The sequence below is a fragment of the Dendropsophus ebraccatus genome, chromosome 11, assembly GCF_027789765.1.
Source record: "Dendropsophus ebraccatus isolate aDenEbr1 chromosome 11, aDenEbr1.pat, whole genome shotgun sequence".
Classification (NCBI taxonomy): domain Eukaryota; kingdom Metazoa; phylum Chordata; class Amphibia; order Anura; family Hylidae; genus Dendropsophus; species Dendropsophus ebraccatus.
Genome location: NC_091464.1, coordinates 16,820,412 through 16,834,188, shown reverse-complemented (window position 1 = coordinate 16,834,188; position 13,777 = coordinate 16,820,412). Strand labels below are relative to the sequence as shown.

General features: G+C 40.3%; 1 protein-coding gene across 2 annotated transcripts in view; it reads left to right on the top strand.

Moving 5' to 3' along the window:
- Positions 1-10,004, top strand: part of MYOG (myogenin) — a 42,519-nt gene extending 32,515 nt beyond the window's left edge. For both annotated transcript variants that reach the window (XM_069945404.1, XM_069945403.1), the window contains 2 exons: positions 1,584-1,662; positions 9,533-10,004. In XM_069945404.1, coding sequence (XP_069801505.1) covers positions 1,584-1,662; positions 9,533-9,654 — 201 coding nt within the window. In that variant the 3' untranslated portion in view covers positions 9,655-10,004. The remainder of the gene's footprint in view (positions 1-1,583; positions 1,663-9,532) is intronic.
- Positions 10,005-13,777: the final 3,773 nt, after the last annotated feature.

The following is a 13,777-nucleotide window of genomic DNA, read 5'->3' as shown; positions in this document are numbered from 1 at the left end:
AGGTTCAGATCTAAATCAACGCTCAACGACACACAAACGATTTTTCAATTGTTGCTTCAATTACACAGAACGATTATCTTTTAAATTCGAACGATATAACAATTTTTTCGCATGATAATCGTCTCTTGTAATAGGGCCCTAAGGAAAGCCTGAGAGCATTTTGCTACCGTTTTCTTAGTTACTTTATTAGGCTATGTTCACACAACGTCTTCTTTTTTTTTTTTTTTTTTTTGCTGTTTTGCAGCTGTTTTTGTGGACTGTCATTTTAGCCCCGAAATGCAGCTGTTTATGCAAATCATGCCTTTGCTTTTGATGCCTGTCATTTGCTTAAAACGGCCACTTTTACGCACCAAAATTCGCTCACCTCTATCCTGCACCACATCAACCATTTAAAGTAGCTGTCACAGAAGAGTCTTTGGGCCCCCTTAAAGGAGAAGTCCGGCGAAAATTTTTATTAAAGTATTGTATTGCCCCCCAAAAGTTATACAAATCAACAAAATACACTTATTACTGGAAATTATTAATAATAATAATTTTTATTTATATAGCGCTAACAGATTCCGCAGCACTTTACAATTCTGGGGGTACATACATAGACAAAAAATTGACATTACAGAGATACATATAATTATCCATACATCAGGAGTGAGGTCCCTGCTCGCATGCATCAGCTTACACACTATCAGGAGGGGAAATGCTTATAAAGTGCTTTTTTCTCTGCACTTACTACTGCATCAAGGCTTTACTTACATGGATAACATGGTGATGTCACTTCCTGGATAACATGGTGATGTCACTTCCTGGATAACATGGTGATGTCACTTCCTGGATAACATGGTGATGTCACGACCCGACTCCCAGAGCTGTGCGGGCTGTGGCTGCTGGAGAGAATGATGGCAGAGGGACACTGAGGGGCACAGGGCACTGGAGGGACACTGAGCATCCCTCTGCCATCATCCTCTCCAGCAGCCACAGCCCACACAGCTCTGGGAGTCGGGTCGTGACATCACCATGTTATCCAGGTAGTGACATCACCATGTTATCTCGTAAGTGAAGCCTTGATGCAGTAGTAGGTGCAGGGAAAAAAAAAACTTTATAAGCATATTCCGTAATAAGTGTATATTGGTGATTTGTATAACTTTTGGGGGCCAATACAACACTTTAATAAAAATTTTCGCCAGACTTCTCCTTTAAGGCCCTATTACATGAAGAGATTGTCGATCACGATAATCTCTATGTGTAATAAAAGGCAATGATCAGTCCAAATGCACAATGTCGGCTGATCGTTGTCTTTTAACCTCTTTCAACATGTTGAAAGACCATAGCAACGATCTGCTGCCATTGTTCCATGTAATAAGATCAGCGGCAGCAGACTGCCACTATCTCCTACGGACTCTCCTCGTCCAAGGAGCCTCCCCCAAACTTACCCGCTCTCTATCGGTGTATGTAATAGGGGAACAAGGAGCTAGCGTGTAATAGGGGCTTTAGGGCCCTAGTATGACTGAGCTAACAACCAACTGCAAAAACAACAGTGTATGAATAGTCACATAGTAATGTTTCATGTTTTTCTTTCATTCTTTTAGGTATCAAGCGAATGTGGCTCAAGTTCCTCTTCTTGCAGCCCAGAATGGAACGAGTCGGATTTCAGCAGTAGTCAAAGTGGTGAGTGTTTTTTTTTTTACAAGAATACAAGTGACTTGATATATGACTCCATCATTTTCACCTGGAATCAGAAAAACACATTATTTTTATTATTATTATTATTATTATTATTATTATTATTATTATTATTATTTGAGACTATAAATCTCTATTCATCGGGTCATGTAAAATAACAAATATTGTTCTTTTATAGTTTTCCTACTATTCAAAAGTATTAATTTAAATAAACATTGTGACAGTATTATGTATATAATATAGCGGTCTTATAGACAGTGTGACAGTATTATAGTCAATTAGTATACAGTATAGTAGTATTACAGTGTGACGGCCTTAAAGTAAATGCTATAAAGTCCAACAAGTGTTACATAGAATTATTATATGTGACGCAGCTTGGGATAGGGACTTGTTTCCATTAACTTTAATAGGTCATCTTTCATATGGAGACGGCCCACATTATCTTACATTGTCACTGGCCGTGTAAAGTCTATGTCCTATACAGTTACTGTCAATAAATAATTAGTAGTAAACAAGACAAACATCAGTAAAACTGCTCAGCTATAGCCCCCTGTCATTCTCCTCACTTTATGACGCTACTTAACACTATGAAAACGTATAGGTTGCTATCCTCCACATGACCAGTTTATGTAACCAATAAACCTGATTTATGACTGATACCACACATGTAGAATTAAATACTGACTACAGCATCAGGTTTAGTAAATAAAATGATAAAACAAATAGTACACATATAATACTTCCTTCTTTCTTAGAAAAGAACGGACGCTGATTGCAATGAAATCAGCGTTCGTTCTTTTCTGCAGCGGCGGCATGCCATTGAATTAAGTGGAGTGCTGCCCGCCGTGTTCTGACAGCGTTATTTAAACATCCATTCTTTAGAACGGGCGTTAAAATAATAAACATGCATATTATACAATAGCATATACAATAGCTGTTCACACAATGGAAACGGCCGACGGCCACCCAACGGTGCCCAGCGGTATGTTATGCTGCGGTCAGAGTTATACATAGTGTGAACAAGGCCTATAACAACTTTCATTGTCAGAATAAGGCTATGTTCACAAGTAAAAAAGAAAAACAAAAAAAAACGTCCGTTATTGCCACGATTTTATTGACTTCAATGCAATGTATTTAAGTCAATGGAATGACGGATGTCCAATGCACACAGTGTATAAAATAACGGACGTCTGCCCGAACGTCAAAATAATGATCATGACAATTATTTTCGGACGTCTTTTGAAAAACACTGGACGTTAATTTTTAGTTCACACAGTTCACATGAACAAAGGCCAATCAGTCCACCCAAACTAGAATATTGTACCAACAGCCGTCATTGCACTGACGGGCGGCCAGACCTCGAAATGACGGACGTAATTTTAAACGGAGAGAAAAAAAACCCATTGTCATCTGACTGCCTACCTCCATACAAAGAAACCCAGCGTGTACTGCCCCCCCCTGTCTGTCTCTCCGTGTCTGTCAGTTCCAAGAACCATAAAGAGAATTCGGCAGCACTCACTGTGTCTTTATAGCAGCTTAGCAGGTGCCCGGGCCTGTACATCTGTTATCCTCCAATAAATATATCCCACAAGATACAGTGAGTGCTGCCGAATTTTCTTTATGGTTCTTTGAAGTTGTTTCCTTTACATCATAATAATGCACCGGCCGGTGACCCGAATCCCATGCAGAATGACTATGTCTGGCAGTGACGGCTTTCTTTGTACCTTGTTTCACCATTTTGCCTGGCCCCCAAGCTGGTGTAGTAAATCATATACCAGGTAATACATAGTGCTGGCTTTTAAAGGGGTTATCTTTTTCTTTCAAATCAACTGGTTTCAGAAAGTTATATAAATTTGTAATTTACTTCTGTTTTACAAATATCCAGTCTTTCAGTACTTATCAGCTGCTGTATGTCCTGCGGGAAGTGGTATATTCTGTCGATGACAGGAACTGTCCAAAGCAGGAGAAGTTTTCTATGGGGATTTGCTGCTGCTCTGGACAGTTCCTGACATGGACAGAGGTGGCAGCAGAGAGCACTGTGTCAGACTGGAAAGAATACACCACTTCCTGCAGGACATACAGCAGCTGATAAGTATGGGAAGACTTGACATTTTTAAATAAAGAAAATTACAAATCTATATAACTTTCTGAGATCAGTTGATTTGAAAGAAATAGAATAAAGCTATCTCTAATAGGTTGCATTTAAAGTCCATGGAGGTCCTCTTCTCTTCTAATAGAATTGCTTCTAGAAAATACTTCCATACAGTCATCCTGGCTCTGTGATAGGGTTGCTGCGGCCCTCTGTGTAGCCCCATACAGGTTCTCTTCTGCATCACGGAGCTCTGCATCTTGAGTCACATCTCTTAGGGGGAAACCACATGATGCCTTGCGGTTACATTGCGGATGGCTGCATCCATTAGCTAATTCTGCAATACTGCTGTTAACCTGCATTTCTTAATAATTGTCAGTTGTTGCTATTTAGGGCTTATTTAGATCCACTTGTATGGAACGTGCTCATTAGTTTAATGTGCTGTTTTTGTGTCTGCTTGAATGGCGCCTCCGTATGCAACTGCAATGCAACCTAATTGTGTGGTTCCATCCTTAAAGGGAATGTGTCACCTAGAGTTTCTTCTACTGATTAGAATCAGATACTAAAAAGATGCTCTTTTATTCTAATCTGTTTCTATTTTCTGACATTAATTTTTATTATTTTACCTTTTGTACATTGTTATGGAGGCTGCCTTGCATCTTGCCTGAGCTGTTTTTAACAGCATTTAGTGACATGCTTTACGGCAAGCCTCATGGACATAGACAACTATAGACAGACTCTGCCCCCTTGAGATGAATGTGAAACATTATTGAGCGCACTCTGTGACCTGTGAACAGGGGTGGATTAACTTTACCATAGGCCCGAGGCTGTTCACCAAGCCTGGGCCCCACCCGACTGTAACTATGGTAGAACTAGCGTTGTGTTCATAGTACAGGAAAAATAATATAATGATGCCTTGATTTGTGGTAAAAAATCAGTGATTTTCTGCAAATCATGGCAGAAATGTAACCAGGAGACAATACACCACTGAAAGTATAAGTCTTTTTGGGTGGCCATGGGCCCCTCAGGAGCTCAGGGCCCCAGGCTACCACCCTAAAAGGACCTATTATAATCCGCTACTGCCTGTAAAGAGGTCATTCCGCAGAGAGCTGCTATTGTCTCCCCTATCTACTGGTGTCAAATGACGCTGCAATGCTGTACAGATCACTTTACAGCAGCCGCCTCCTCTTATCACCACAGACACAACAGGAAGTCTCAGCTTAGTTTTGGCCCCAGCAGTGAAAACAAAAACTACAAATTTTAGGATTATTTTACAATATAGACAGAAAAATTGAAAACTTGAAAAAAAACTTCAATTTTTTTTTTAAAAATATGTTTCATGTAAAAATTATATTTAAACAGTAGGTCAATTTCTGAAGACACATTCCCTTTAAGGAAATTAAGAGCATGTTAGAAGAATCTAGAGAAGAATGTAGAGAAGATGGTGAGCTGCATCCGCTCCCAAATCTCTCCAATGCGCGGTCAGACTTGAAGCACAGGTATCGATAAATCCAGAACAGTCACAAAGCGATACAATGTTTACTAGTTTCGCCGTACAGGCTTGTTTACAACATCTGAATCTAACCTGCTGTTATGTTTCAATAGGGCAGGGGACATTAAAGGGGTATTCCAGCCAGGAGCCCTTTTTCACAATGCCCGGTGAGGGGGTGGAGGAAAACAATAACGTCCTCTTACCTACCCGGCTCCAGTCTTGACATCTGCATTTGTCTGCTCTGGTCAGACTAGGAAGAGTCCAGAAACCGGGGGACCAGAGTGTCTGAATGCAGATGCCAGTGCTGGATCCAGGAGGTATTGTTTTCATCCACTCCCTAGCCAGGCATTGTGGGAAAAAAGTGGTTATGGCTGGAATGCTCCTTTATAAGGAAGATAGTATTTTTTTTTTACCTTCATCCTCAGTGCCATTTTCTACAATCTTCTATTTTAGTAATATTTTAATTAGAGGGTTTAATTAATTGGAGGCGGGCCTGCAGACCTTGGTGCCCTGGAGGCGGGCCTGCAGCCCTTGGTGCACCAATCCGCCCAATTGCTTATCCCTCTTCATGAATATTTATTTGGCGCTCACCAGTGATGAGGGGCCAGAGTGACTTTTCTCAGAGGCAGGTGGTTACTTTCCCTTTAAGTAAATTCTGAACAAATGCCTGGAAATAAACTTCCCAATGAACCGATCCTCCATTGAGAATCTGGCCCGGTCTCAGAACGTTTATAGTAAACACAAGTACTCTCTAATAATAAAAATACATAAAAAATAAAGAAGAGAAATAAAAAAAACAAAAAAAACATCACAACTCTCGCAGGTTAAATAATCAATCTGTAGGTAAATCCACGCGGTATGATGTATGCACAGCACATCTGAATGGATTTGCATGAGAACAGAGTGTAAATGAATTGTTTTCCCAGCAAAGGTTGGATATGTGTACTTTATGTTAATGGTTTAAATAAGAACAAAAATCCCTCCAGGCGCCGAGCTTCTGCATTACAAATGATATGCACTGCTCAGAAAATCACATGCCCCCAATAAATGCTTTGTCAAGGTCAAACTTGTAGTAATGTGCACTAATACAAAGAGCCAGCCAAAGCACAACAGAGTAATAAAGAGTCCACTCTGTGCGAGAACTCTAACCTGATTCTAAGGACATCATTTCCAAAGCCATTTCTGATGGAAAAGGAGCTGGTAACGTGTGTTTTTTTATAGCAGCTTTACATTTTATACCTTCTATACCAGTTAAAACATATCTAAAAAAAACAGCAAAAAACATGCTATATGAGTTTTTATTAGAGATGAGCAAAGCAGCCGGAAATTCGTTTTGCGACCTTCATGAATTGTGGGTCAAATTCGTTAAGATCAATCAAATGGGTCAGTTGAATTTAATAGTAAAGACAATGAAGGGACGGCAAAAAACAAAAAACAAAAAAACGTGTGAACGACAAAAAAAAAGTCCATTGTTTGTAAAAAAAGTCTGCGAATAATTGTCATGATGATTATTTTGATGTCAGTGCAAACAACATCCATTATTTAATACACCGTGTGTATTGGGTGGCCGTGAGTCCGCCCAAATGTGACAATGTAAAATGTGACAATAACTAACATTTTATACTGATTTTAAAGCGACTCTGCACCCACAATCTGACCCCCCGCCCAAACCACTTGTACCATCGGATAGCTGCTTTTATTCCAAGATCTGTCCTGGGGTCCGTTCAGCAGGTGATTCAGTTATTGTCCTAAAAAACAACTTTTAAACTTGCAGCCCTGTGTCATATTGGTGTGACCTAGAATATCTGTGAAAATCCAAATAACGGAAATACAGGTGCCGTTACACCATAGTAGCGTAAGGTCCAGTGGTCAAGACAAACTAGAAAAATCACCGGCGTATGGGGACCACTTAGGACTAACTAATACTTAACTTTTAATAATTCATTAAAAATTGTAGCAAAAAGGTCCACACTAACAACAAAAAGACATACACTAATGTGCTCTATATACAGTGAGGTAACCTACAGGGCAAATGTAGACATAGGGGAGATATCCCACGTTCCCAAAGGGATGCTAATACTTAGGGACTAATGGCCCGGTGTCAAAACACCTAGGATACAATTAAAGAGTCAGGGAAAAAAGGAGAGGAGAGTAGTGGTGCGCCCTGCTCTCTGCCCTAATAACCTCTTGCCCTGCCTTTTGGGGAACCCACCTCCTTAACAGGGTGGCCCCAACCACGGTGACAGTCCCTTCCTTATTGCACGTGCCCAGTAGGAAACAAGAAGCATAGAAGACAGAAAAGAGTGAAAAAACGGTGTATACTCAAAACCACCTTAAAAACAACCAGCAAGAAATATCATATTATATACACAGTACCTATTATATATAAGCTGTGCTTGTTCCTACACAGCGCCTATATCAAAAGCTGTGTTCGTTCCGACGCGTTTCAGCCATCCCAATTGTGGATGGATTCATCAGGGAACACATATAGCACTCCAAAAGGATGTGCTTAAACCAATTCCTGCTGTGAGGGATATCCTTTCATCATAACAAATACATGGACCTCTTAGGAATGGTACAACACAATATAGTGGTAAATGATTCGTACTCAATATGGTGACAGCAATTAAGGAGATAACAAAGGAGAACAAAAGAATAACCCCAAATAAATAAACGGATGAATATAGCAAATAGTTGTACTTAGCTATACAGATGGACTGAAGTTGTGCTGCCTGCGAAGGTCCATGTTCACCCCACGATGAGAGGGTGACACTGAATCAGAGGCAGGCCAGGCTTATATACCAGTGATAGTGGTATTACTTCCGGGTAAAGGCTAGTGTGTTGGTGCGGTCATGTGACCTAGAATATCTGTGCCCTAACTCTGTACCTATTCGTCCCTCCTCCCCGCCCTCTTCATCATTAGGAATGCCACTGGAACATTTTCTCCTGTCTGAACACTGCACAGGTGCCTTAACAATCCAGGAATAGGAGACAATCTGCCTGGAGCATTCCTAATGATGAGGAGGGCGGGGAGGAAGGACAGAAAGGTTGTGCCAGCTTAATACATACACAATCTAGGCCACGGGCGTTTGGCACGGGCCGCAAGTTTAAAAGTTGTTTTTTTAGGACAATAACTGCATCACCTGCCGAACGGACCCCAGGACAGATCTTGGACCGAGGGTACAAGCGGTTTGGGGGGGTCAGATTGTGGGTACAGAGTCGCTTCAAGCTAAAAGAGGGGACACATTTTCTAATTTTTTAAACTTACAGTGAAGGGATTTACAGCTTTGAACAGCTCTTTCTGTTTTAGGCTAAGGGTACTATTACACGGAACGATAATCGGCCGATTCGGCCAATTATCGTTCCGTGTACTAAAGACAACGATCAGCAGATCCGTGTACTAAAGACAACGATCAGCAGATGATCGTTGTCATCGGCTGATCGTTGATATAAGTTCAGACCTATAATCTTCTTTGCTAATCGTCAGCTTAGCAAATCGCTGACGATTAGCAAAGAAGAATACATACCTAATCCATGGTCCAGGGTTCCTCTTCCTCAGAGCTTCTTACCGGGTCCCGTGCGCTCCGGCTTCTCAGCGGCCTGTGTCAGCTGACAGGCCCCTCGGCCAATCACAGGCCGGAACCGCAGCCAGTGATTGGCCGAGCGGCCTGTCAGCAGAGAACAGCCGCTGTGAAGCTGAAGTGCGCGGACCCGGGGAGAAGTTAAGAAGAAGAGGAACCCTGGACCATGGATTAGGTATCTATACAGTTTAAACAAAGGCTGCAAGGACATCGGTAACGATGTCCCTGCAGCCCTTGTTTAACGATTATCGGGCCCTGTAATAGGCCAAGTAAACGAGCAACGATCTAGCAGATCGCTGCTCGTTTACAGGTATTATCGGGCCCCCATCGGCCCCTGTAATACCACCCTTAGTCTCTAAATTCAGGCTTAGTGGTAAGATTGAAAACTGCAAGGATTATTTTAGAATATAGACAGTGAAATGGAAAATTAAAAAAAATTTTTTTTTATAATTTTTTAACATATAAACTTGATTTAAATAAAAATATTTTCTGATGATACATTCCCTTTAAGGTTATGTTCACATTAGTAATGGCTGTAGTTTAGTGTTAAATGACAGCCGTTCACCAAAGAACGTCCGTCATTACTGTAGTGTCAACATAGCCTAACTGTAACACGTCCTTGTAGTTACACCTAAAAACAATATTCTCCTTTATTAGTTGAAATAATTTTCAGGGTTTTTTTTCCTCTTGCAGATCATCTTTTAAGCGACGACTCCTCTGAGCAGCGCGACATGACCTCTTTGTCTTCCATCGTTGACAGCATCACATCTGGAGAAGTGTCTATGAACTATCCGGAGCAGCATATTGGGAATTAGACACATACTTTGTTGTTGAGCTTCATGAAAGTTATCACCAGATCAGAAGTCTGTGGATTTCATTTCTTATTCTACTATTATATATATATAAAAAAAAAACAATGTATAAGAAACAAAAACACAGATTAAATTAATTTAGATTTGTGGGTACAATGACTGAATCGGGGGAGGGGGGGCTTCTACAAAAACAGAATGCATTTATTACTTTATAGCTACTTGAAGGAGAAGTCCCGGGATTTCGAAAATCTGCCAGCCAGGTGCGGGCGGAATTGATGAGGACAAGGGACTTTCCTCTCCCGTGCCTGCGGTGTGCGGCAGGACCCCTGCCAGGATCTCCAGTGTGTACATGTCATGATACGGCTGATGGACTGGCCGCTCAGCCAGTCAGTGACTGGGGCGGGACGTGGCTCCAGCCTATGATTGGCTAAGTGGCCAGTCCATCAGCCAGGACAGTCATATTCCCCCAAGTCAAGACGTCATCAAAACTTGGTGGAAAATACCTTGTGGTGGGGTCGGTTCCACCGCTCACCGCAGGCACGGGGAAAGGTAAGTGCCTACTCTTGATCAAATACCCCCCTGCCGATCGCTAGATTTTCAAAATCTGTGGACTTCTCCTTTAACATGTCCGACTCGTAACTCCACCTGCAAACTACTGTATAAGGCCACGACCACACAATGTCTTTTTTTGTCCGTTATTTGTGGAATAACGGCCATTGTTTTGAATTAATACCCATTATTTGAGTGCAAAATGGTCGTCCAAAAAAACGGCCGGAAAAAAGACGTGTGGTCATAGCCTAATAATGATTAAAAGTAGAATGTTGGTCCTTTGGGCAGGGAACATTACTGTTACACATACATTTCGAGGTAGCTTGCACTTGCTCCTGAGGGATATGTTGGAGTTTTTTGTCTAGATTTAACACTGGAACATAACCTCCAGAAATAAATCTATGATCTGTAGTGTGCACTGACTCCGTCACTGGGGAGCGATCAGATCTGGCCTAATAAGGTTCTAGATTTATGTTTGGCATTTCCCATAGGAGCATATTCCAATATGACGATAGACTATTATCAGTTAAACATATTTAAAAATAATTTCCATATCTTATCCAGGTATATGGTTTGTACTCCAAATATATGTAGTTTGTATGGTGCTAGAAATCTCTAGAATGATGTAAATTTACAGTGGATATAAGAAAACGGAAAAAAAAGGTCTGTTATTTTTCCTCAGAAAAAGCGCCACTCTTCTGCAATGGTTGTGTCTGGTATTGCAGCTGACATTGAATAAGATTGCGCTGTATTAGAATAGACAAGTTAATGGGGGGGGGGCAGACCTTTTCTCTAATTAATCCCTAAAAATAGAGGGTTTGAAAGCACTTGTGAGATTCAGATTATGACTTTTAGGATATGTTCACACACAAAGTTTTTCGAGGGGGAAAAAAAACTGCCGTATTTTGAACATTACAACTAAAAATAATGTTCATGATCATTATTTATGGCCGTAATTATCACAGTCCGTATTTACGTCTTAAAGATGTTGTGTGTACATAGTCTTAAAGGGGTACGCTGGAGAAAAGCTTTTTTTTTCAAGTTAACTGGTTTCAGAAATTTATATAGATTTGTTATTTACTTCTATTTTAAAATCTCCAGTCTTCCAGTACTTATCAGCTGCTGTATGTCCTGCAGGAAGTGGTGTATTTTTTCTAGTCTGACACAGTGCTCTCTGCTGCCACCTCTGTCCATGTCAGGAACTGTCCAGAATAGGAGAGGTTTTCTATGGGGATTTTCTGCTGCTCTGGACAGTTCCTGACATGGACAGAGGTGGCAGCAGAGAGCAACGTGCCAGACTGAAAAGAATACACCACTTCATGCAGGACATACAGCAGAAATTACAAATCTATACTTTCTGAAACCAGTTGATCTGAAATAAAAAGATTTTTGTCAGAGTACCCCTTTAAGGTTACATGCTTTTCATGGAGAAAAAATACTTTTATATGTTTTAAAAAAAAAAACTTTTTGTGCTTTCTAAAAGCTCCCAAGCATGTTGGTTGGACATGTTTGTTGTATATGAATTCAAATAGACGATTGTTTTACGACTGATTTATCCCTTTTTGGGTCATATTTAAAGAACCGGCCTCTAACGCTGCCGACACAAGGCAAATTATTTAATTAAATTATTAAATTAAAATATAATTACGCCTAATTAATTTAAAATAAAAAGAGAACATTTAATTTAATTTAAACGTCAATCCAGGTTATATTTATTAATAATATAGAGAACCTGCCAAGGTACAGCTTGTGATTTGGACACATTGAGAACAATACTTCTGATGAATTCCATCTTTTAGTATAAGAATGTTTTGTAATATATATTTTCGTAGTCGTTTTTATTAAAGGGCGTGCTGTTCCGCAGAAATATACAATTTTTTTTATGTTCGGTGGGGCCAATTTTTTTTATTGATTTTTATGTGGTTTGACCAATTTAAATGTAACATGATTTTTTTTTTTTTTTTTTTTTTTTTTAGTAAAATGTGTGGGTTTGCCATCTTTTTATTTTTGCTAACTTATTTGTATGTTTTTTTAAAATAAAGATTTTGTTTGAATATATTATGTGCTGTGGGTATTTATTATGCAAGATGTTTGAATTACTTTTTTTAACCCCTTACTTGATGCCCGGATGCCGAGTCAAATTAAAGCAGTGTTCTTCCCTGCCTTCTAAGAACCATAGAGCTTTTATTATTCCAAAGTCAATGTATAGAAAAAGAGGGTCGGCACTACCAAAGCTCCTATTGCAATTATGGCCTCACCAGCTGCGTGCATGTAGCTGTGCTCTTGGTATAATCATCACCTGGGGTGGTGCAACAATCGGACAGAGCTAGACAGCTATTCAGACAATACTTGGTATAGAGAAAAGAGTCCAAGTGCACTCACCATTGCGGTTAAAAGGACTTCCTTTATTCGGTTCCTGTGCTCATCATTACATGGTGCAGGTACTGGGGGAGAGGGATGGCAACACCTTCCACTGGGGATCAGCTTTTATTATTCCACCTACAGGGCTGGTTGGGGGTTATTTTTTGCGCTATAATTAGAGATGAGCCAACCGGATTCGGGTTCGAGTCGATCCGAACCCGAACGTTCGGTATTTGATTAGCGGTGGCTGCTGAACTTGGATAAAGCCCTAAGGGTGTCTGGAAACCATGGATACAGCCAATGACTATATCCATGATTTCCACATAGCCTTAGGGCTTTATCCAACTTCAGCAGCCACCGCTAATCAAATGCCGAACGTTCGGGTTCGGATGGACTTGAGCATGCTCCAGGTTCGCTCATCTCTAGCTATAATATCTACTTTTTATTGGTATCATATTGGTGTAAGAAATGTTTTGGGTTTTTTTTGCTTTTCATTTACGCTGTTCACCATGCGGGAACAATATTGTTATATTTTGATAGATCAGACAATTCCGCATGCTACGATATGTAATATATTTTTAATTTTTATGTTTGTTTTTTTATATTTTCATTTGTATATTGGAAAAGGGGGTAATGTAAGTCTTTGTTGGGGCATTTTTATTAGTTTTTTTATGTTTTAAAACTTTTTTTTACTTTATTTTGTTTACACATTTTATATTGCTTATAAAAGTTCCTTAGGGGACTTGTATATACAATGCTCTGATTGCATATACTGATGAATGCTTTGCCATAGCATAGCATTCATCAGTACTATCAGACTCTATGAACAGATCCAACAGGACGGAGGTAAGTGGCTTACCCCCGTCTGCCGGTACAAGTGATCACCATGCTGCGGGGGTCCTGATCAGTCAGTGACAGGTCCTTGTCCTGTCACTACCTTAAATGCAGTGATCGCTATGCATTGCGGCATTTAAGGGGGTTAGTGACAGACAGCTGCGGGACCACGACTGCCTATCATTAGCTCCGGCCACACTGATGTGTGCGGCATCTCGCATTGGAACAGTCCCACAAACATTTGAAGCCCCGGATATGTGCCCCAGTCCAGATATGTGTATATATACAGATTGTGGACGTGAAGGGGTTAAGAATACTTATGCTTTTTTTTAATATCTTTTTGGTAATATGTTTACACATTGTAGACAATAAAATACTTCAG